The sequence below is a fragment of the Physeter macrocephalus genome, chromosome 4 (genome assembly GCF_002837175.3).
Source record: "Physeter macrocephalus isolate SW-GA chromosome 4, ASM283717v5, whole genome shotgun sequence".
NCBI classification, from domain to species: domain Eukaryota; kingdom Metazoa; phylum Chordata; class Mammalia; order Artiodactyla; family Physeteridae; genus Physeter; species Physeter macrocephalus.
In genome coordinates this window covers 142,915,881-142,941,261 of record NC_041217.1, presented here as the reverse complement: position 1 = coordinate 142,941,261, position 25,381 = coordinate 142,915,881, and the positions used below count along the sequence as shown (strand labels likewise).

Sequence of the window (25,381 nt, the reverse complement as noted above, 5' to 3'; positions counted from 1 at the left end):
GATTATGAAAAAAAAACATTTACAATACTTTCCCTCAGAAATCATCTAAACTAGCAAGATTAACATGAAGTCATTCATTATAACTAAAGTATACAACTGCCTGGTCCTAAGATTTTTTTTCCTTTTTTTTCCCCCCAAGAGTGAACACTTTATAGAGAAGAGATTTTGGCATGCCTTTCCCACTAATGCTTAGCAAATGCATCAAACTTTGCCAGCAAACTGAGTTCATTCATAGCAGGTGATGTAAAAAGGTTTCCCTGAATGTTGAACGAGTGTTCTCTGAACTGAAATCTGATGTTTTTTTCTCAAAACCGAAAAGAGGAAAAAAAACAGAAAAAAAATTTAAAGGAGGAGTCTATGATGCAGCCGTGGTTTTCATTACCTCTCTACCACTACGGCTACTACTACAAAGTTTGCCTCTTTAGTGTGAAAACAACAGTTCTGTCTACATGCATTTAGTGGGTTCAGCATGAGAAAAAACGCACAAAATAAGCACAAGTTATAAATAACCATAACGTTTTATTACCATTAAGACTAAACTGGTATTGAAAAGATTGTATATAACAAGACAAGAAAAGCAATAGCAAATTTAACTATCAACTAGATTATGCATAGCGAGTAACTGTTTCTATTACCCAGGGAAGAGCATGAACCCTTGTATTTTTTTGTTTTGTTTTTGTTTTAAATATATAACCGTACAAAGCACAAATATACTAAAATGATCAGTGCACTGGACGTGGGAGAATGCTCCCTCAGTCATTTTGTTCCCTTAGCTCTGTTTTGTTTTCCCCAATCTGAATTACATTAAAATAAAGACCCAGTTGTTTTTATTTTTCTACTGTGCAGTAAGAAAAAATATTCACAACAAACATGACAATATATCAAACAATAGTTCTACACAAGTTACCTTGATACCTCTTTAACTGTCACTTAAATATCATAAGAAAACATTTTAAGACATATACAAACAAAACTAGCCAAGTGTTACAACTTATAATAAATTAACCCAAAGAAAAAATAACTTTATATATATATATTTATATTGTATATACACATACACACACAACAGAATGACACAATAATATGCTTCTTCCCATAGTTTAAGTAAACAAATAAGTAGTCTAGCCAATCTAGCTATATTTGATCTCGGCCATAGGCATCATCACATCTGCGATTAAATAAATAAGTGTTTCAAGCAACATAAACAGTGTTTCAAATGTACCAACACAGCCCAATTCTATCAGCATGGGCTACAAAGTGAATTTGAAAATTCCTTAATGAATTTAAAGCAAATGTAGTTTTTGTTTTCCTCTCTTAAACACATTACATTTAACTATGATACTAAGATATGTAAATAATTTCGTAGCACCTACTGCTCAAACTAAGGAAGTTTTAGATCAAAAGGAAAAATTAATCTTTTTAATTTTTGTTCTGCTGACATCCCATACTGATGACTTAAAGAAAAACTGTCTTTCAACTCATCTCCTTGCTTTTGGGTTTTGACTGTGGGGAACTGTGGTACCCTGGGTAGAATGAACACTCCTTTCCCCTAGTAATTAACTTTTTTATTATTATTACATGCTATGAAAAGATATGAAGATCATCTGTTTATAGCCCATCCTTCAAAAAACAGTCTACGAATCCAGTTTAAAACACACATCTTGATCTCTAAAAAGTTACCAGTGCAGTATGAACGCGACAAAGTTGTCAATTTCCCCTAAATTAGCCAGTCAAAATATTTTTTTCTCAAATCCAGATTCTCTTGTAAAAATTCTTTATATTTTATAAAAATAGATTTTTCTTGAAACCCATTTTCAGCAAAGAGACCACCTCTTTGGCAACGTTAATGTTATTAAATTGTTAATGTCATCAGGTATCCCCCTCGCCCCCATCCCCTAACAGAAGACTGTTTTAGTTCACATGATATAAAAGAAAAAAGGAAAAATAAAAAAATTTGCAAAAGTTTCTTTAATTTTTGCAATTTTTATTATTCCTCTTTAATTTGTGTGGGTTTTTTTTTTAACCAATCTGATTGGATCAACATTTTGACAAAAAAGAAAACTCTTTTTTTTCTTTCTTTGAATCCCATTACTTTGTAAAAATTGTTTTATTTTTATTATTTTTTTTTGTTTTTTGTTTTTCTTCTTCAAATGAGCGAATGGTCATCTTAAAAAGATCCACCTTCAAGGAAGGTAGTAAAGTTAGCTGGCTGGGTAAAAATCCCTGCACGTCGCTATCTATGTATATTATAGTCAACAACGACAGCTATGAAAGAACATTCAATGCATCAAAGGTATTTTTTTGTGTTTTTTTTCTTTTTTTCTAAGCATTATAAAATCCTTTCCTGGTACACCTCAGGATAATCCAATGTTTTAATACTTAGGCAACACTGGCTTATAAAGTCCATGGTTGAATATAAGCCTTGAAAAGTTTGTTTCTCTCTCTTTTGTGTGTGTGCGTGTGTATGTGTGTGTGCGCGCGTGTGTTTTGTTCGTATATATTTATATATATATTTTAATAAGTAAGGATGGGAAATTCAGGACTTGTGGGCTTTGTTGGTTTTAAAGGAAACTTGCAACACTCGGTCTCCCAGGCGGTACCCGTTGAGGCTGGCAATGGCCATGGCTGCCTCATCATAGTTGGTCATGGTGACGAAGCCGAATCCCTTGCACTTGTTGGTGTTGAAGTCACGGATGACTTTGACGTTGTTCACTGCACCAAAGGGGCCGAAGAGCTGCCAGAGGACACTCTCGTCGGAATCAGGGGACAGGTTGTAGACAAAGATGCACCAGCCTGTTCCTGTGTGACCGGGGATGTTCATTCCCACAAGGCTCGTCATCCCGTCAATGGTGATTGGGGAGAACCTGGGGGGACAAGCAGAAGCGGGGACTGGTCCAGACATCAGTCTGACCGTGGATAACACACAGATGCACAGACACAGACACAGGGCAGAGGCCTGAGTGAGTGTTTGCAGGAGAGTCTTCAGGGTTTGAAAACCAAAATACAAAAACTAATGTCTGTGGCATTTCTTCTAATGGGAACAGTTAGACTGGCTAAGGCACGCATATGCCGAAAGAAAGGCCTAGGTCAACTACTAAAAACCACGAAGAACTCCCAGAGCAAGTCTCTGTCATACTATCAAGTATATGTTCATAGGGTATGCCACTCTGACCCTCACCCTCCCTCCCCACAATAGATGGTGAGCTCTTCAGAGAAGGGGGCCCCACTTCATTCATCGTTTTGCTCTACTTATTTATTCAGTGGAGCCCATATGGGAATCTCACAGACATGACACGTAGAAAACAATAACTGCTTATTGGTTGAATAGGTGAATAACACTGGTGGATGTCGATGCTCAGGACATTTCATTTATTTTTTAAGGCAGTTTAGGAGATGGCCCTAGAAGTGCTCAAGTCTACCATCTTTGCAGTCCCTTGACTTAACGGTTGTCAAAGATCTCTCAGTATTATCAGGCATGGAGATACATGAGATCTCTAGATATTATGGGGCATGGAGATACACCCATTGTTATTCATCCAATGGGTGGCTTATGTTTCAGTTAGCATTTATTTAAAAGAGTTCTGAAAAAAACCCTGAGCAATAATAATAAAGATGTATCACTCCTTGATTCTATGTTATCTGGAATTCATTTCTAAGCATCACAGGAGTGAGATTTCAAGTGGTTTGTGCACATATAGATCTTGAATCACTGTACATCAGAAAAGCAGAAAACTGTTATTTGTCCTATTACAAAACTACTTTTGTATTAGGCTTCAAAATCTTCTTAGTTTTCACGTAATCTTGAAAAGAAAAACAATCCTTTAGATTCTATTCACCGTCTGATAAAATATGTATGTGATTCATGATGGATGCATCAGATGAAACAATTAGGTTACCAGTGCCTACAGCAGAAAAAATATTTATTAACATTTTACTTTATACCAAACTCATACAGGTACTTTGACTCTATACACTGACTAGTATCTTGCTTTTCATTTGGTTAGTGTTTTTTGTTTTTTTTTTTTTTTGAAGTGGGGGATAGGAGGAGAGGAAGCAAAAACCGGGGAAGTGAATGGATAAAGTGTCATTTAGGAATGTTTTATTTATTTATTTATTTATTTATTGCGGTACGCGGGCCTCTCACTGTTGTGGCCTCTCCCGTTGTGGAGCACAGGCTCCGGACGCACAGGCTCAGCGGCCATGGCTCACGGGCCCAGCCGCTCCGCGGCATGTGGGATCTTCCTGGACCGGGGCACGAACCCGTGTCCCCTGCATCGGCAGGCGGACTCTCAACCACGGCGCCACCAGGGAAGCCAGGAATGTTTTAAAAATACACATATATTATTAGAGATTCAAAAGTCCTATGAAAGATTGTGTATCTATCTAACTAAAATTTAGATAATCAAATGGCCGCTGAAGATATGCTAAACATAACGACTCAACAGATATTATTTTTGGTATTGTTCACTACATCAGTCTTCCCTCTTACTTAAAAACAAATAACAGGACGAAACCAAAAACATCATGGTACAGATTCTTAGAAGGGCAAACCCATGTCTAATTGTTATTTGCATTATTTCTGAACATTGTCTTCTCATCCTTCTCTCCTCCAACTGAGTCAACTGACCTCTTTCGGTTTATAGGTAGAGAACGGCTAAATATTGTAAGGCCAAAGTCAGGGCCAGCAAAGAGGTTTCAAGTAGAGCCTCAACTCTAGATGGTAATGTTACCTGGAGCACTTTGGTAGGAAGGACTCTGGATCCAAATCTGGGTTTAACAGGAAAAGAGAATGCTCTTATCAACTTGTGAAGTTTCCTTTGGGTGGGGAACTGGAGGAGATGGCAGTGTGCATGCTGCATTGCAGTTGTCTTCCCTGACCTCATCTATGTATAAGCATCACTCTCTTCACAATATTTGGTGCAACCTCACAAAAGTTCAAGAGGAGCAAAGGTATGGGACAGAGCTGGGAAAAAGTGTAAAATGCGTGGGAACAGGCAAGCAATATGCTAGACACGTGGAGATAATTCACAGTTACCCTCCTGGGGGCTGGGATTGAGATTCAAGAGGCTGGCACCCTGACAGTGAAGTCTGCAGTCAAGTTACTTTCTCCACTGCGTGCCAGTTTCCAGAGCAGGGTACCTACTCTTTCACCACAGCAAGTGGTGAAAGGCCTGCCTCATACAGCGAGTGTGACTTGGGACTATTCAAGACCACATCTCTTTCCCTTGACTGCAGGAAGGGGAATTAAAGTGTGCAGCTCTACAGAGCAGGATGATAAAGATGCTATCTCCCTAGCAGCTCAGTGGGGCTTATCAAAAGTACACGTGGGAATCTCATGGACACAGTGACATAAAGCACCCAACCTCCCGAGATTCAGTTTTCAGACTAGGTCTGGAACACCCTCGTGACTACATTCAGAAAGTCCCCCAAACCTTAACACCACAAAAAGGTTTTAAATAAAAGAAACAGCAAGTTTAAAACATACATACATATATATAACCAAGGGAGGATTGCTAATAACTGCTAAAACCTGTAACAAAAGAAACCCCTGGTTGAGGTGCACACAGATACACTTCATTCTCAGGCTGGGCCCTGAAATGCACTTTGAGCTGGGGGCGGGAGTCATAAGGTCATCCGCGCACCTATTCATGCTTTGGCCAGGGCTGGTAGTCCGAAATCTAATTTTTCCACTGACAATCTTAAGATGATTAGCAAAATGTTCTAATTTTGATTTGCTGGAATCTGCCCTCTTAACTGAATCTTGGCATTGCTAATGTAAAACAGTTGCTTTGCAAGTTTTCAAAATCATCTGGCAAAGAGTCACAGCCTTCCCTCTTAGGGGAGCCGCTCAGAGGACCAGATTATCAAAGGCTTGGTAGCTGTGGCACCTGAACCATAGGAGAAGCCCACCTGCAAATAAAAGAAAAAGTGAAACACACAAACACACTTTGTGTGCCCTAAAAGAAACAAAACCAACTGAGGTCTGAAAGTAAAAGAGAATTTGACATGCTGGTGGAAGAAAAAGGAAGAATTAAAAAAAAAGTAAAGTTAGTGAATTAAAAAAAAATTCTAGCCCCAGTCTGTGCCAACACGGACATCTGGCAATCTGTGGAGTTTTAATTACCTCTTTACGCCATAGGCCATATTAAGCAAATTGTCCAGCCTGCAAAGAGAAGGAGGGTCTCTGGGTTAATGCCTCACAGATGGCAAGATCGCTCAATGGAACTATTAATAAGAATGCTCCATTTTCAAAGAAGAAAAGCTCAAAAACTTTCCCCAGTGCTTAGGAGTCTATCCGCTGGTAGTTTCCCCTTTTCCTGCCTCCAACTAAAGTAATTCATGTTCAGGTCAATGCTAGAGTTTAAAGCAAGTGTCTAATGAACCTTCCTTTCTTTCAAGGTCTCAATTAATCCCACTCCCCCCACCTCTCAGAACATTTGTAAGGATTTTATTTTACGTTGTGCTGTGAAAATTTTTAAAAAGGGGTGGCATCTTAAGTTGTTCACCTTTTACTGTAATGAAATTTATGAATAAACGTCTCTGCTCCAGATTAACAATATAAGCACACACTTCATGCATATCAGAATGGATCTTTTCTCTTAGCCTGGCTACTTTAACTAAATCTTCTTACCACACAATTTTTTTTTTTGATGGGGGGAGGAGGTTTGAGGGTTCAGATTTTTTAAAAATTAGCTAACTATTTACAACCTGAAAGCACCTCCCAGCAAACTGCCATTTTGTTATAATCTCCTTCACCTTCAGTATCTTACTTGGGGATAAGCTATTCACATCATGGGGCAGGAGTAACCATAGTTTCCACCATTAGAAGCCTGCTGGAAAGGTTTTTTACATAAATACTGCATGTACTCTCACACAAAATAAAAATTAGATGACTTGGACTCTTCATGGAATCATTAACCATTTCATGTTTAGGGGGCATGGGAGTACACTCCAGAGGCTGATTTTTTCTCCTCATTGTGGCTAGATGGAAGGGCCTACTATCTTCCCATGTGATGTTTGAAAAAGAGAAAGACCCTTTCATTACAGGGAAGTTGGGACATGGGTGGAATAAAATAATTATTTAGAATTATTATGGGTAGGTCAAGAATATTCTTATCTCTTGCATAACAGAGGTCAGACTGCCTACATGGTCGAGTTTGGACTGCCTACATGGAGAGAAATCTGCCTTTCAGAAATGTCCCAGGAGAAGGGGAAGGCCCCGTTGCACCTGGAGCTTCCTGGGGGTTGGGTACCCAGAGGAAACACTAATAAGGCTTGGACAAAGTCTTCCTCCTTGTCTTCCCGGAGTCTGCTGACAGTGTCAGAGTAAAGGTAACACAGAAGAGAGGATCCCCTCCACCCCCACCAACCCAACAGAGTTACCGGCAGAAGAAGGAGGAGGGCAGACCAAACCGTTCCCTCTGGCAAGGATGTGCCTCCTGGGCTACTCTTTTCTTTGACTGTATTAAAAGCCACGGCCTTCGCTTTAAGTCTAAACTGCTGAATGTGGTCACTTATCTGTGATTAACTCTTGTTGAAACTGAACCTTCTTATTTGGTTAAATGCAGAAATTTTGTTTCAATCAAAGAATCTGAAGATTAATCACGGTCACAGCAGTAGTTTGAAAGGGGGCTTAGAAAAGCATCTGGTCCGATCATCACATTTTACAGCGGTGGAAACTGAGATTTGGGGGCAATTTCCCACAGTGATTCCTAGAGGCAGAGGTTCTCACCCCGCCCCATGCTTCAGGGCCGTGGGCTTCCCTGGCTCTTGTCCAGCACTCGTGTAGCAGGGCTCTTTCCCCTGTGGGCACACCTACCTGAACCTCTGAGCCTGGTGGTGAAGTGGGCCGGGGTAGCGCCGGTTGGGGGACTGGTAGAGCTGGGAGAGCAGGGCCTGGCTGGACTTCTGGCTGGGGTTGTTGGCAAACTTCACAGTAATTGGTTCCGTAGCACCACTGGGCTTCTGGCCATTCAGCCCTTTGATTGCTTCTTCTGCCTCAATCCTCTTATCAAACCGGATAAATCCCACCCCTCTGGACACTCCTGGGGAAAGAGAAAGAGCCTTGATAAAGAGTGACCAAACCAAACTGGTAAACATCTCCAGGAAGAGATGCGCTGGGTCCCATGGATTTCCTTGGGGAGTCAGCCCACCCGCGGGGCCAGGGCTGAGCCTGGCTTCCGGAATCTTTCGCACCCATCAAAATGCACCTGCCTGCATTTCTGCCATCATGGCCCTCGACTGTGACTCCTACCCACAGAACACAGGCATCTTTCTCATCTGTCCCTTCCAGCCCCCCACCACCACCCTGCTCAGTCCTCAGGTCTCCTTTTAGTTGCTGTAACTGATCACCCACTGTCCAGTTTCTAGTCCTCCAAGGTGTCCACCACACCTGGCAACTAAATAATCTATTTGAAAAGCAAACTCTGACCATATTATACCGTTTAAAAACATCTTTTATACTTTTCCTGTACCTTTCCAATTTTTTTACCTTGTGCATGGTACCTATTCCTCATTGCTCCCCACTCCAAACACAGAAAAACAAATGAACAAACCCCACAAAAAACCCTTCCATAGCTCCATGCTGCGTACAGATGAATTCCAGACTTCTTGGCGTGGCATTTAATGCCCTTGATGATCTGGCCCCAACCCCCTGTTGAACCTCATGTCAGCCATGCTGAACTGCCAGATATTCCTTGAACAGGTTATGTTCTTCCTCAACTCCATGCCTTAGGGTATGTCCTATCCACCTATTCTAGGATACATCGTATCCACCTAGCATGCTCTGTCCCTCCTTCTTGCCAGATAACTGCAAGTCGTCCTCCAAAACTCTGTTCAAACATCACCTCCTTGATGGAAACTTCCTTCCCAACAGTGCCCACCAGGCACAGCACGCCTTCTCCTGAGCTCTCGTTGGGCAACGGACAGCCCTAGCAGGTACTCATCACGCTGGAGTCTTGTACGGGCAGGACTGTGCCACCTTCATCCCTGGTCGCTGGTGTCCCTCTGCGCAGCGTCTGGGGCAGAGCTGCCTTCAGTGAGGGTTTGTTGCAATAGTCAAATGATAAACACATGCTAAATGGCTCCCAGGGGGTGTTTTAAATTAGAGTAGGTGAAAACCCTCTGTCATCAAAAATGCAGCCTGGGGCTAACTGGGGGGAGGGATAAATTGGAAGATTGGGATTGACACATACACACTACCGCATGTAATACAGATAACTAATAAGGACCTACTGTATAGCACAGGGAACTCTACTCCATACTCTGTAATGGCCTAGATGGGAAGAGAATCTAAAAAAGGGTGGATACATGTATGTGTATAACAGATTCACTTTGCTGTACACCTGAAACTAACACAACATTGTAAATCAATTATACTCCAATTAAAAAAAAAAAAATGCAACCTGGGTGCCTTTCTTCCTGACAGGTGGTGGCGGCGGTTGCTTTTCTTTATGATGGCCAAAGTATCACAGCACCAGATCCTGGGTTATCCCTGCACTGCTGCTAACTAACTGGACAGAAGTCACATGCCCCACTTTGGACCTCTGTTTCCTCATGTGTGAAATGAGGCAGTTTGAGGCTGCCTCTAACTTTACAATGCTATCATTGGAGCCAGAGCTATACATGTAGGCTCTTTTCACATACAAAAGTAATGTTATTTGGTTGAGGGTTGAAAGAGACTTTGAAGGTCATTCAGCCCCACTCCCAGCCTGATGGCTGAATCCTCTTTACAACTCTGCCAAGTAGTTTAGCTGCTGCTGGAACAATTCCCACGATGGAGATCTCCTACTTCCCAAGATGGCCCATTTTAAATTTCGGCGGGTGATTGATAAAAGTCTTTCTCTTAGGTCAAAATTCTGTTTACTCATGACCCATGTCCTTTTCCCCAAGTAACCACTACCTCTCTGCTCCTGTGGGTCACCAGGCACTGGCTGGTGACGCTGAGACACAAAATAACGGCAAAAAAAATACTTAACCTGTGACTTGATCCACCAGGATTCGTGAGGTGATGATACGGCCATATTGTGAGAAAAGCTGTTCCAGTTCCTTCTGGGTCATGGTTTTGGGAAGGCCGCTAACGTAGAGGTTAGCATCCCTGATTGAGGCAGAGCTTGGACGGGCATATGAGACCTAGGAAAAGGCAAGAGGTGCTAAATCCATTACAGGCAACACCCTCTGAGTAGAGACTGAGTCGACAACTGACACGACAGCCCCGCGTCTATCATTCTTACTCAACAGTGTCAGTTCCAATCACTCTGTAGTTCAGATTTTTAGCTACTTTTGTAATAGTAATGAGAACCAGGAGAACAGCAATAGAGGAACAAAAGGAGAGTTGGTGATAACTTAAAACAAATGCACAGATAAGGGTCTCTAAGTGCAGAACAAAATAGCTACTGTATGGCAGCTGTTAAATGCAGAACTACCCACGCATGGAGTTCCGAAGATGTACCTCCTGGATGTGGGTGTATAGATGATTTACTGTATCCAACACATAATAATCTTTGAAAAAAAACAAAAAATAAACCCCATGAAATTCTGCTCTGCAGATTTCTTTCCTTGCCAACCCCACCCCACCCCCATCCCCTTCTTGAACACATAAAAGCGATCAGGTTCTCTGCAAGATTTTTTTATGTCCCATCCTTTGCGTTGTTCCAATCTGTTTCCACAAGGTCTGCTCTCGCTGAATGACAAAGTGCTGGTGAAATGGGGCTGAATGAACATCTGCTTGCGAAACTGGATATGTGACCTTGTCATAACATCTGCAAGTACCAGTTGCCTTCTAACTTTGAGACAGAGCAGATGAAACCACGATAAAAAAAAAATGAGGGCACGATGGAAAGGAGGGAGGGAGAGGGCAGTGGAGAGAGAAGTGAGCCTCACCAATGGTTATAATAAGTTCGACTTTGTAAATTTGTCCTCCCGGATCTCTCAACTGCTTTTTTTTTTTTCCCCAAAAAGCTAACACAGAAGTGTAAACAGATCTGAAATTCCATCTGCAAGAAGCCAAATCTGTAGCAGTACACATAAGCAAAGCAAACCCCAGCAGTCATTAATTTTAGACTTTCATTTACTTATTTATTTATTTTTTAAGAAAACAACATCAGACATTTGAAATATAATTTACAGCTAGTCTAACAAAAGCACTTTCCTGCTAAAGCTATTTCTGGGGCGGTTATGGCTCAGAATAGATGATGAAAACAGTCATTTCAGAGCACATCTGACAATGTTGGACAGGCAGGGACCTATATGCCTTATTAGCATTTTTTAGTTTTATTTAATTTGTATAACCAATTCACAGGACCTGCGAAGACTATAGGGGTGAGTGAGTGAGTATGTGTGTGTATGTGTGCTCTGCATACACAAAAGCATGTTTGCAAAAGGAATTATACATGTTAAACTGGACTTTTGGCATTAGGAACTAAACCTCCAGCAGGGAAGGAGACCTTGCATCTGAGAATGGGTCTAGCAGCGGATCACGCAAAGAGGCGTGAAGGATGAGCAGACCCCCTCACCCATGGCACTCTCTCCCTTTCCATGCAGAGATGCCAGGTCCCTTTCTGGGTTCCACACCTAAAAATAGATGTTGACTCAACAGATAAAATGATGTGAGTGACTAATCTGCCTTGCTGGCCTCCTCCTGCCAATGGAGCAAGGCAGCCAGTCTGGGCATTTACCTCTTCTAGAAACTCATGGGTGGCCTCTGTAGGCTCCTTCCCAGCACACGGATGACATGCACAGAGGCCATTTCATGGAGGGTCCCTGTGTGTGTATCTGGGGGTGGGGACTGAAGGACCAAGAATCCCATGTGACTGCCAGGACAGGGCATCCTCTACACAAGGTTCTCCTACTCCTGTCCTTTCAGGTTTTAACTTAGCAGAACTATTTTTTAGGCATGAGGAGGGAGCGGTAGGAAGAGGGAAATAAAAACATCACAGTGATATGTCTATGGTAATGAGGGTCACCCTTGTCTCACCCCCGCCAATTATTGACAAATTAATTATCTGAATGATCTTCATGCTCTCCCAAAACATACCTTCCCACCTCTACGCTTTTGTTCATAGGGAACATTTTTCCACCTACTTCCTCAGGTCCTAATCCTACTCTTTTTAAGGCCCAGATCAAATGCCACCTTCTCTAGACAGCTTTTCCTAATCTTACCTCCTCCTAAAAATCCCCCTCGAAGTGCTCTCCATGAACTGCACCCATGGTACTTAAGCCATCTGACCTTGATTTTCCATCTCTCTATCTAGTCTGCTGATCTCCTTGAGGTCATGGGTTGTGTATGTGTGTCTTATTCATCTCTGTGGTTCTAGCTCCCAACACAGAGCCTGATACTCGCAGGGTGCTTAACACCCACTGAAAGAGTGAATGAACACCCACGGATCATAATGAATGACTTGGGCATTAATGGCTCTTTGGGTTAATTGCAGCTTGGATTCCTCCACTTAAGGGGATTGCTGAGAGTTAAGCATTCTGTGTTTTCCTACTAAGTCAAAGCTGTGTTTTCCTACTAAGCTAAGAGCTAAGATACATGTTTCCCATTCTCCAGTATCTGGGGTTGGAAGGGCTAAATCTTGTCCGAGAACTAGATTTAGAGGCCTCTCTTAGCAAGCATTTCCTGAGGATCTACTATGAGCCAGGCATAGTGCTGTATGCTGGGGATACACAACAAGCAAGAACAGGCATGGTCTCTTGCCCTAAAGGACTTCCAAGTCCAACAGGGGCAACAGACAACACACAGCAGGTACTCAATAAATAAGTTGAACGGAAGAATGGTGCATATATGGACCAATTATCATAATGCCACAAGATGTGTGCCATTCCAGGGCTGTATATGTGGGGCTGGAACATAGAGAAGGGGAGACTAGTCTCCCTTTTAATTAAGGGTTAAAAGGGCCAGGAAGGAGACAGAGCTGAGGTGAGACTGGTGGTGAGGCAGGTCGTATCACAGGGTGTGGTGGGGTCAGGGAGCCATGGCCTGATGATAGCCCTCCTCTGTTGTGAGGACCAAAGAGATGATGAAGGTCAAGGGCTTAGCGCAGTGCCTGCCTGGCACCCAATAAATGCACAATGGGTAGTAATGACCTTGATCCCCTTATTTTTGGGCAGCTAGAGCTGGAGTACAGGGGAGAGCCGGCTGGGGACAGATCTGCTAGGGAAAAGGAGCTGGCACTGGAAAGTCAATGACAGAACCAAAACCATTTCCCCAAAAGAGGATTCTGACAGAGACAGAATCTCAGAGAGGGAGGATTACTGTGACAGACCCCAGTCACTGAGCAGTGACACATCCCTAGGGTGAACAGCACCTCAATCATTCACCAAGCCTAAATCCCGCTTAGTTCTTCTCCTCTATTTGGAAACTTAGGTCTATTGTTCTCTTAGTTCCCTGTCTAGGAAACCTGCAGAAGTGGGAGTGGGTGAAAAACAACAGGAAAAGGATCTTCCCACATTCAACATCCAAATGCTTGCCCCAGTATCGAAACTTTTCAAGTTTCTTCATACATTTATTAAACCCTAACTGAGTGACTACAGGTGTCGGGCCCTTTGTTAGGCTGAAACATTTCTAAAAAAAATCGCTGACTTTTAGCCCCTCCAGAGAGTCTGCCATTGCTGGCTTATTAACCCCACTAGAGCCCGAGGCTTCCAACGCTGGAAGAAGTGCCCTAAAGAACCCTGTGCCTCAGACCATCAGGATCCTGCTCACTTCTTTCATCCAGCACCTCTGAAAACAAGACTGGTATTTCTACGCCCGCACCAATCTTGCTCTGGAGCTCAGGAGCTGGAGTGGGGAGATGACCCCTCTCTCTCTGGGTAAGGGTGGCCCAAAGGCAGGTGACTGTACAAATGATCTTGATGGAAGATTTGCAGTCACTCCAAACTCCTTATCCCTCCCCATCCCTGCAGGCTCACAGTAACCCCTACTCTCTGCAAGACTGACAGTACAGCACAGAGCTTGTGAGACATGGGCTGGCTCCAGTACTCAATAGCTTTGTGACCTTGGGCAAGTAATTTGATCTCGATAAGTCTGTTTCTTTACTGGTAAAAAGGGGAACAATTCTCCTTTGATGGGTTATTGTAAAGAATTAAGACGACAGAATGTGTCTAGCACATACCTAGAATTTAGTATCAACTTGGTAAATATTATTATGTGATGACTCAGATAGGCTTTTGTGGGTCAGTCTGGGACTAGCCCCCATTGGGACACACCTTCCAATTTTACCACACAAGCAAACATCTGAAACACTACCAGTAAGCGCCTATAAAGCACTGTCCTCCTCCATCAGACTGGTGGGGGTCTGGATCATCCTTTACCACTTCGCAGCCATGAATTTCCTTTAGCACATTCCTACAGATTCCACTGCCTCACATCCACAAAGCACTTTCCACTTTCCAAAATGACTTTACAAGGCTGCTCTCTGCGGTAAGGCAGCCATTGTCATTCATCACAGATGGGGCAGCAGGACCAGGGCTGGGGCTGCGCCTTGCGACACAGCACTCACAGGTTCCTTCACCTGCTCACAGCCAGGGCTTGGCAGGGTGGGAGGAACAGCACGGCCTGGGGAAAAGCTTTCCTGAGTCATCGGGCAACACCTTGGTCCTTGTCTGACCCGCCATGGTACAGAAAAAGAGAGTAGTTGGAAAGCATGATAAAGACACGGTCTTGGGTGCTATGAGGAGGGTAAGATGAGAGGAAAGGGGCTTCTTTAGGAAAACACTGGTATTAGAAGATGAGAGTTCATTCATTCCTCCCTTTCTTGAACACTTACTGTGTGCCAGCCCCCGTGCTGGGAGAGTTTTTGCTTTAAGGGTTCCACTGTCTGGTGAGGGAAGTAATCAAACAAGCGGAGAGTGTAATAGAGAGGGCTGTTCCTGACGGGGGGAGACTCATTTCCCACGCCTGGCGTTTCCTCCCATGCAGAGGATATGCCCCCCGGAGTAACAGTCCAGGCCTCTTTGTACCCCTGCAGCCCCTCTTCTCTGGGGAAGTGGAGCAGTGGCTCTGAATAGGCTTCAACAAGGGAAACGAGCACGTGTGCCTCAGACTCTGCCTGCCTCCTCCCTTCTGGGAGCCAGATGCCAGCCGGAAGCCCACTTTCTACTCCAGGCTCTAAGTTCTATGGGAGCCGCCTATGCCCTCCTGTGGGGAGGCCTATGGGGTCCAGAGCACCTGTGACACAGTATGTCAATCTGTCAAAGTGTGGGGTTCCACGTTAGGAAGCCCATTGTGTCCACGGAATCCATTTGGGCCTTAATCATTAATAAAGAACTTAGGATTCCATAAGTTGTTCTCTTTTTGTCTTATCTCTCAATTGGTTTAAAACTTGGATGTACTAGACAGGGGTGTCATTTGTTGGGCCCTTTTGAATTACAAAGATCTCTACCATTAACCGGATGTTTTCATGAGCTAGGCATTCTGTTCACAAAACTGCTAACCTCCACAACCATAATTCATGGTAAGTGGAAATAAGGGTGACAGGTGACGCTGGTGATCTCAGCAGAAAGCATTATCCTTGAAATCTGTTTCACAGAAACTTGATGTTGGAAGCGACCTCAAAAGTTCAGGGCAGGATGTAAGACAGCTGGCCAACCACCTTACACACTTCCAAAGACAGGAATCTCACTACCTTACGAGGCATCCTACACCATCACTGGCCATCACTGATTATTGGAAAGTTCTTCCTTCTGCTGAGTTCAAACCTGTCTCCCCTGTAGCTTCCAACCTTCTCCTATTTCTATTCTGCCTCCACACACTAGGAGCATCCTTCCTGTCCTCAACACCCCCTATCTTGTGGGTCTCACTGATAGGTGATAGAGCATCAGGCAACTATATTTTGAGACAGGTCACTCCAAGGAGTTTCTCATTTATGTTACTTTAACTGAAATGGAGCATCTATTCTGGAGTGGAGACAGGGGTTAAGAGCAAGAGTTTTGGGGTTAAAGAGATGTAGATTTAAATCCTAATCACTTACTAGCTATAAATGGTAAGCCTTGAGGTAAGTCACTTACACTTTCTGAGCTTTATCACTTGAATAACCTAGTTTAGACGCTTTCTAATAGAGCTATTAGAGCGTTAAACAAGCTAATGCATATACGATTCTTACGCACTATGCCTGGCACACAGTAAATGCTCAATAAATAGTGGCTTGGATACAACTGTTGTGTACTTAGGCCTTATGCCAGACACTGGGGGTACAAAGATGAATACAACAGTCCCTGACATGTAGGACTATTAGTCTAGCAGAGGAGACACACTCCTTTCAGAAGATCAGGCTGCAGATTTTCCCCTGTCTGTTGTAACACCATATACTCTCTGAGTGAGCAGAAACTCCCTAGAGCAAACAGATCCCTGGGGACAGACATTCCAAAGAGACCAGGAGGATGGCAGCAGAGAACAGACTCTGGTGCTTCCAGGGCCTTCTAGGAGCACACCCTCCCTGGGACTTCTGATCCCACCACCAGGAGCTGGGAAAGAAGAAAGAAGCCAGCTGGCTCCTAGAAACAAGAGTTTTGATTGTGAGGATCAGCTTACCCCTGTGCCTGTGGCTGCAGCCCTGCCCACAGGAAGGACAGGTGTCTGCTTATGTGGCCCCACTCCTCATACTTCACCCACCCACCACCTGATATATGATCTATGATTGTTATGATATTCTTTTATCATGGGCAACCTGATGGTAATGTTTCTAATGAGTTCTGATTGTGCTCCTTCTTGCTGCTCAAAACCTTCAGTGTTCCTCCAGCACCTTGTGATGGAAGCTCAAATCCCTTACCTGAGATCCAAGGCCCTCTGGGATCTGGCCCAGCCTCTCATCTCCTGCTAACCCCTCTAAGCACCCTATGCCTCAATTCAAACAAAATGTCTCTGGTTCTTACTATCTGTTCATCCTCATGGCAAAATGAACTCCTGCCCATCCTTCCAGGCCCAGCCTGAATGCCACCTCCTCCATGAAGCCCAGGCACAAATGACTGCTCTCTCCTCGGACTCTACAGATGATACACATTTCAGTGGCGGCAGCTATCACACCCTGCCTCCCATCACAGCCATCTGTGCTAACACCTCATCTGCCCAAATAGTCTGAGCATTCTAGTGGTCTCTGCAGACCCTCTGTGGCATCTAGTCTCAAAGCCTTACGTAGGGCAGGAGCGCAATAACATTCTCTGAATTGAAACAACATGTGTAATATACTGTATGTAATGCATTTTAGCTCCTTTCCCAGGCACTGACTCTGATGTGGAGAAGGAGCTAGAGGGAACCACAGATTTGAAGCGTATCCAAGAATATCATGAGAGTACTTCTGGCACAGAGTAGGCTGGATAAATAATTCTTTTAAAAAATGGTGTGGTGATAGAATTCATGTGCCTTAAAACTTCTTTTAAAAAGTCCATCTAATTATCAAGGGGGATTATTGGTATGAGGACCTTGCTGTCTGTCTAGTGACCCCCAGAAGGGAGAGATGTGCTAAAGGTTTTATGGCCTGGTTAGTGGAAGAGCTGGTCTCAGACTCAGGGTTTAAGGCACCGAGTCTCTTCACTAAACTTCAACTCCTGAATCTTGGTATACTGGTAAGACTGCTGTGGCCACTTGGAAGCTCCACGGTACTTTCCACTATACAAAGTAAGACTTAGATTCGTTCTTTATGTATCTCTGAAACATGTAGATGGGAAAAAGTCTTTCCCTCTCCCCATGTAATTTTTACCTTAGGGGTAGCCCTATTCACTATCATCTTCATGCTGGGGAGCATTACTCAAGCAATCCACTATAAGCCAGAACTACCTATAAGTGAGATATTATTAGTTCCATGTTCCAGACGACAAACTCTGGCTCAGTGAGGTCAAGTACTTGTCCAAGGTCACACAGCTGAACTAAGACAAAGCTGGATATGACTAAGTCCTGGGATCTTTCCACTATGCCAGGCTATCGTGGACAGTGAAATAGAAGCCGTGTACTTGGCACAAACTGCTACTTTCCCTGGAAAGTTACCAAGCTGGAGAGATCACGCTATAATATTTTATTAGTTAGACTTAATGTTGGAAGGAACCATTCTGCAGATGAGGAAATAAGTCCAGAGAAATCAACTAAGTTGTCCAAGGTCATCCTAGTAGTTTCTAACGGAGCTGGACCGGACTCTCCATCTGAACTCAGAGCTCTTTTGAATGGACAGCAAGGGGGAAGGGGAGAGGGATGTGGCTCTATGACCTTTGACAGACCAGCTGATCTGCTCTGGGGCTTCATGGTAACCATGGAGAAGTGATCCTTTATTCCCCAAGGCCGCTGATGTTCTAGGCCAGCATTGTCCAACATAACTTTCTGGGATCAAGAAAACGTTCTAGATCTGTACTGTCCAACATGGTAGCCACCAGCTACAGGTGGCTATTGAGTACTTCAAACATGCCTAGTGTGACAGAGGAACTGAACTTTTCATTTAATTTTAATTATTTTAAACTTAGATGTAAATAGCCATATATGGCTAGTGGCTACTAGACAGAACAGCTCGAGGCCCGGGAACAACACAAAGTTATAGCATCTCAGAGCTAGAAGGAACCTTTAGAATCATTTAGTCAGACTCCAGTCTGGTATAGGAATCCCTCTAAGTCACCCCTAATGACTCCATTTGCATGTGTCTGACAATCAGGGACTCACTACCACCCAAGGCAAATGACAGACACATAGATTCTCTTTCCAGATTCTTGACATATAGGATTGAGCTTCAGAGTCACTTTTTTTTTTTTTCTCTAGAGAATGGAAAAGCAACCATTGTGGAGTGAATATGTGAGTGCAGCACCATTTGGCCATCTTCCTCATTTGCCTCTGGACAACCGTTAGAGCATCAGGTCTTTTCAAAACGTGGAGCTGAGAAATGGAGACAAGACACCAGAGATGGGTTGACCAGAGTGGACAAGAAAGGACCACTGTTTCCTGGGATCTGGAGTCCACAATTCTCCTAAGACACCTGGGGTGTGCCGAATTTTTTTTTAAGCAGCTCACATCACACTGTGGGATCTTTTACACTTGTAGACAGCTAAAGCCCCCAAGCCTCATTCCACACACTTCTGAAAACTTAAGTGTCCTCGTAACCTGCGCCTGCCCAATTTTCTTTTGTAACCCAGACACAGGACACTGTGGATGACCTTTAAAATACTGGGAACATAAAAGCCTCACTGGGCGGAGAGTAAGGGAACTGTATTTCCATCTCTCAAACTCCTACACCTGTATCTGAAATTAATCACTCAACGGAAGTTAACAGGGCACTAGGAAGCAAAGCAGCCAAACAGAATGTGTCACAGGAGAGAAAGTGCCTGGTACAACTGGGGTAGACGGGTCTCCCGTTTCCACTGGTGTTGCCATCCCCTCTCTTCACTCCTCGGGGATTCAGTGATCCAGTCGCCCCTGCTGACCTTGGCAGGGAAGCACTCCCACACCGGCTCTGACTACAGCCGTAATGGGGGAGGAGAGAAAATGCCTTTTTATTATTAACGAGACCGAGGGAGGTAGTCTATCATTTCTGGGTGGGGTGATATCTGCCAGCAGAAAATGATCTGCTAACTCTCCGGGAAGCATTAAGAGCAGTGATAGGAGAAATAATTGCTTATGCCAAGAGCAAAGAAAAGATGCCTCAGCGGAATGGAGGCCTTTAGCAAGGCAGGTGGATTGCGGGCGGGCGGGGGGAGGGGGTTAAGGCTCCCTGATGACCCCTGGCAAGAGAAAGAAGCAGGAGGGGCAAACTGGAAACTGCAAAACTCAAGTGTGGAAAGATCCCCTGGAGGCCCCGTTAGTGCTATTAGAAGAATAACGGGAAAATGGAGAAATGGCTAAGCAACATCAGAGCAAGAGGCTGAAATAAAGGAGCTGCTCTCCTTCCCGGAGAAGCGAGGTTTTTTTCCCCTTCTGAAAAGCCTTCACTCACACACCTTCCCCTCCTCTAGCTCTGCTCCCTCTGGAACCAGGCTGTTGCCTCGCGATAAAGCTTCTCTTTTACTCTCTCACCTCCTCTCCTGACTGAGTGCCAACCCTCCTGGGTTCAGTCAGAGTGGCAGGAGCAGCTTTTTTGTCCCCTCATCCCGACCTAATCCTGAAATCACTCACACCTCCGGTTTGTACAAGAGCTGTGCTCTGGGAATGCTTTCTTTAAATTCATATTTTTATAATTGGAGTAATAGCTTAATGCAATGATTAGGAAACGAAAAGCCACAACATCATTTGTAAATGTAACGCAATGAGAAAAGGAAGGAAAAATATAAAAACGTTAATAGCATGGAGCTGGGAATGGCTGACATTGCCTTCATTACATGATCATGAATTTTCCGAAGTATTTATAAATAAGCCCGTTTTGCTTTTAAAATGAGTCAAAAAGCTCCTAATAGAGCTGAGGCAAACCAAAGCCTAAGGCTGACAAAAACTTAACACAGCAGCCTGCAAGCCTCTGATTTCGTTCGTCAAACAACCTAAGTGACGCACCAGTGCCAGATGAACCTCCTTGGGGCTTTACTTTGACCAGACCCCTCTCCTGCTCAAACTGTGCACAGCTCCCTACTCCGGCTCCTCTACCCCAATCAAGCGGGAACGCCTGCAGCCCCGTGGCAGTCCCCATCTCACTGCCTTAGAGGCGCTCCTTCGCATGTTTGTGGCTCCCATGAGAGACGAGTTTCCAGAGGCAGAGCAGTGAACGCTTCTCTGATTCTGCTTCTCAAACTCAGGTTAAAACCCAAACAGGTGTCCCGCTACACTGAAAGGTTTAGGATTCTACATCCTCAAATTCCATTTTGGATCACTTTTTACTGAAGGCTCTCAGTGTAACTTGTATGTCAATCCAAACTTTTGGTAAACATATCCCTCTTTTGAAGCTACTACAGAACCATCTACTTTTCTTTGTTCCCAATTAATGCAACACAGAGCTGGACTACTGCAACTGCATTCAACAGAGTGCTTCTTAGAAAGAGGCTGGAATTCAGAAGTTGCTCTTGTAAATGCCCTGCAGAGGTTCAGGACTGGGACGGGCATCCACTGTGGGGTCCAGGAGTACTGGGAATCATCTTCCAGAATCCACAGCCATTTTGCTCAGTGCTTCTCAGCATCTAAAGTGATCTCTGTTGGAGACAAATGGGGGGTGGGGTGGGGGGCTGGAAGCTAAACAGCACTTCCAAGGCCCTAAACAGGGCAAATAAAACTCCACTGGGTTTATGGTCGAAATGCTGAGAAAAGACCCAAGCTTGGGTCTTTGGCAGGCTAGTCAGTGTAAGCCCATGGTCCATCCCCCACGCCTCTCTGACCCACATGGATGGAAGAATCTCCAGGGCACGGCCATCCCTAGGTCACCGAAGTCCTAGGACCTAGCTCAGGGCCTGGAAAGCAGGGGTCTGAGAAGATACGATCTGAAGTCTGTCTCCTGATTGATGGCAGAAGCCCCGAACCACAAGTCTGTTTACTGAAGAACCTGGAGGAGCCATGCAATTCATCTGTTTGCTTTTTATATATCTTCCCTCACCAGGGAGTATAACCCATGTGTGCACAGAACCAAATACACACCCACACACTCACAGAATGCATGTGCTGCTGAGCAAGCAGGCAGTGAGACATTCCAACACTGACGACCTATTGCCAGAGTTATTTTTAAAACATATTTTTCTTACTCCAAATCTCACTTACTAACTGTGTGATCCTGGATAAGTCTCTTAACCTCTTTGGGCCTCAGTTTCCTCAATTGTATAAAGGAGAGAATCACTATTTTAAGAATCAGAGCTGATGTGTGTAAAGCATCTAGCCCTAGGGAAGCTTCAAGGGTTAAATGTTATTAAGCATGCGTAGGGGTTAGAATACTGTTGGACACAGAGTAAATACTCAATATAAGGTATCATTACTATCATTATTATTATTATTTCCTTTCAAGCTCATGCTCACATATTAAGTAGCTCCTCTTCTGGAAGAATCTTTCACGGCACCTTTGGATGCTAACTCAGCTCAACTGCTGGTCACTTGTGTGCCTTCGGACAAGTCACTTCATCTCTGAGCCTAATCTCCAAGAGGCGTGGGAACCTGGCCACTTTCTCCCACTAAACAAGTTATAATCCAAAGAACAATTCCTCTGCAGTCATGTGTTTGCAAACATGTACTAGATGGTTCCAAGGAGATCTCTGTAATGCATGCTTCCAATGAGGATACTTGGTTTTTTTCCCCAGATAGGCAAATTATCTGCAGTCATCCACACTACTTAGAGGGGCTTATTTAAAGAAGCATTCTCTTTCTCTGCTTTGATGCTGTGTCTATGCTAAGACTGTATTCTCCTTGAGGACAGGGGCCTGGTCTTGCCCTCCACGTGCCCTCAGTATTCACACACAGTCACATTACATCCCTCTTAATAAGGGGGAAACTAACATTTGTTAACAGGGAACCATCATTTGTGGGCAACTTCTACTAGCAGCCTAGTAATGAATCATTCCCTTTCAAAATGCAAAACAGTGTTTGTGTATTTAAATTTGAGTTCAGAGGCTGCAAACTGCTTCTCCTCCGTAAGTCATCTCTTAAGTTTTGTTTGGCTTGCCTACATAATGCTCTAAAAATTTTTGAGTTGGTTTTTAACCTCTAAAAATTGGGAGATTTGGCATAAAATATCTAGCTTTTGGTTTCTACTGAATAAGTGGAAGATCTGACAATGATCTGGGTTTAAATAATCCGTAGTAGCCGAAGAACAGCTGCCCTTTTTAGCGTTCTCCAGCTCACCACAGTCTCCACTACCCCCTCAGGGCTTCCTAGAACTATCCCTGAATCTAGCTGTTCATCATTATTAACATTCAAAGCTTAGGAATTAACTCTTGGTTCGCCTGCATCTATGTTGTACATTACATTTGAAGTCGTGTGTTTTGCAGGAAGCAAAAGGAGGGACAGACTTGACCGAAGTTTGCAAACATGTACTACATGATTCTGAGGAGATCTCTATGATGCATGCTTCCAAAGAAGATACTTGTTTTTTCCAGATAGGCAAGTTATCTTATTCCTTCATGGGAATAAGAGCAAAGAGATAAATCTCACGTCACTTATCAAAGCAAACTGAAGTAGAAGAAGTAAATAGTGGCCTGAAAGGCAGAAGAGTAATTTTAAAAAATTAATAAATGATGAGACTATTAACAGCACACAAAAAGGGTTTGCTTTTTTCCTTTCCTTTAATACGATTTTTACCTGAAACACTGTGTCCCTTTAGGAAAGGGAAGAAAAGTTAATAAAGGAACCTATCACTCAAACTTAATTTTTAGTACGGCAAATAAATGCTTTAATGAAAGGGCTGAAATCCCCAGGTTTGCACATTAAATTTTCATTCATCGTAGAGAATGGAAATTATTGATTCAGCCGTGGCATGCATTTTGAATCCTACAGTGCCTCCGAAGCCCACGTTGCTGCTGGGTGCAAATGTGTTGGCAGCATTTTGATGCAGGGTGAGGACAGGGTGGGTGAGGGAGTGGGGAAAGGGATATAGAGATGGGAAGGAGGCTGACTGGTTCTTCACAGAAAGAAAATAATCAAGGTTCCTTGTTTCTAAGATCCACCGAGACAAAGCACTTCTTCTGATGGCATCATGGGCCAGGGGGGTTGCATTCTGAGATCAGAAAAGCCAGGTCCACTCAGCCTTTTGGGAATCTCCAATGGCTTCATGGAATACTTTATTTTAAAAAAGCAGAATGGATGGCTAAGAATTTGACGCTAAGCTCTTGGGGAGGTTTGGGTTTTAAGAAAACTGTAGAGGAAAGAAAAGCATCTTTCTCAGTTTAAGATTAGGGAAGAGCATTAAGGGAAGAGCAAATGTCTGACATTCTAATGCTGAACTGGATAACACAGAAAAATCAATCAAACCCACAAATACACCTCTCAACCTGGTGTGGCCTCATCAAAGAATCAGGGGACAAGAGCATCCCATCTCAAAGCATTGAAAATAGGTATGTTTTTCCTTTGAAAGAAATTAATGCTCCTGTCTCTCAGAGGACTACCCCATAATTAAACAACTCTCGATCACTTCTCCTTCAGAGAACTCACAGGGACTGATTCTAAGCTGAGACTGAGGCAACCTGTGTCAAGCCCATTCTGGGGTCTTTGTGAAGCCCAGACTGTACGAGATCAGGAAAGTGATCATCTTTAGAAAATAAGCTAAACTAAACTGCAAAAGCAGAGTGGCTTAAAAGAAAGGAAAGAAGGAAGCAAGGAAGGAAGGAAGGAAAGAAAGGAGGAGGGAGGGAGTGGAGGAAGAAAGAAAGAGAGAGAGAAAGAAAGAAAGAAAGGAAGAAAGAAGAAAGAAATAAAAGAGAGAGAGAGAGAAAGAGAAAGAAAGATAACCACATAATATATTCCCAAAAGAGAAGGTTTCTGTTTTGTTTTGTTTTTGTTTTGATTACCTCCCAGCTAAGATTTTCTTACACCAGTAGCCTCCTGTCAGACTGGATGTTGGAAAAGTAGCTCTGTTGAACCAAAAAGTTCTGGTTTTGTGTTTTCAAATGCTGAGAGCTGGTGCCATCTATAGATTTCCATTCTGGGAGAGGTTTCTCTTTTGTCCTACTTTGCGTCAGACCTGCTGTTGTGAGGATAAGAGCGCCCAGGAGACACCTCCCCATGGTTTAATAGGCTATGAAGGATGGGACTCATTAATCGGCTGGCAGCTGCCCCCAGACAGGATGCTGCCTGGAGGTGGGGGAAGAAGGGAGAGGGAGGCTGAGGAAGAGGCAGGCTCCATCCAGGAGACCACCGCTGGCTGTCAGGGGGCAGGGGCCGAAAGCAAACAGCACCACCTCCTCAAGGATCCTCACAAGGTGAAGTCTGAACAGAGAGAGTGACTATCCAGCCACAGAAATGTCCATTTGGAGGAGCAGGCTCTGGGGGACTGTTTTTCTTTTTTGACTTGAAACAACCACTCCTGAGATATTATCTACCAGTCTGATTATTTTTGGATTGCTAGAATGTTTACTTTTTCATTCCTCCCCAGATGTTATAGTACCTGTCCCTATTACACCAGTGCATTTCTTTTAAACTGATTTTTCCTTTCCAAGTCTTGTTTAGGAGGGTCCTCTTCACCTTTAGGTAAAACCAAGATGCTTGGCCTTGCACGTGAGGCCCCTGCCCACCACCTATCCTCATCTTTTCATCATCTCCCTGCTCAACCTTAGGCCATAGTGTGTTCTATATGTTGTTCCCCAGTCACAATGTTTATATACATTTTCACAGCTTTGCATGTGTTGTTCCCTCTGCCTGGAACAGCTTCTTCCCTTGGCTCTGCTCTGACCATCTTTGCAGGCTTGCGCTCACAGGCATTCTTGATGGAAGTAGTCATCTCTGGCATCTTACCTGCTCTCTGGATTGGAGGTCCCACAACTTGTGGTCCCCTCCCTCTACTCAACCCTCACCTCT

The 25,381-nt window shown here is 43.8% G+C and overlaps 1 protein-coding gene across 5 annotated transcripts in view; it reads right to left on the bottom strand.

Annotated features, from left to right (window-relative positions):
* Nucleotides 1-499: 499 nt before the first annotated feature.
* The window catches only part of ELAVL4 (ELAV like RNA binding protein 4), an 86,544-nt gene continuing 61,662 nt past the window's right edge, over nt 500-25,381 (bottom strand). The window contains exons 3-7 of one of the 5 annotated variants that reach the window (XM_028488112.1): nt 9,978-10,131; nt 7,820-8,045; nt 6,125-6,163; nt 5,140-5,142; nt 2,537-2,864 (exon numbers count right to left, since the gene is read on the bottom strand). In XM_028488112.1, the coding sequence (XP_028343913.1) occupies nt 2,537-2,864; nt 5,140-5,142; nt 6,125-6,163; nt 7,820-8,045; nt 9,978-10,131 (750 nt within the window). Of the gene's footprint in view, nt 2,907-5,139; nt 5,143-6,124; nt 6,164-7,819; nt 8,046-9,977; nt 10,132-25,381 lie in introns of all 5 variants that reach the window. The other 4 variants (XM_007105393.2, XM_007105392.2, XM_007105394.2 and 1 more) reach the window with 4 other exon arrangements.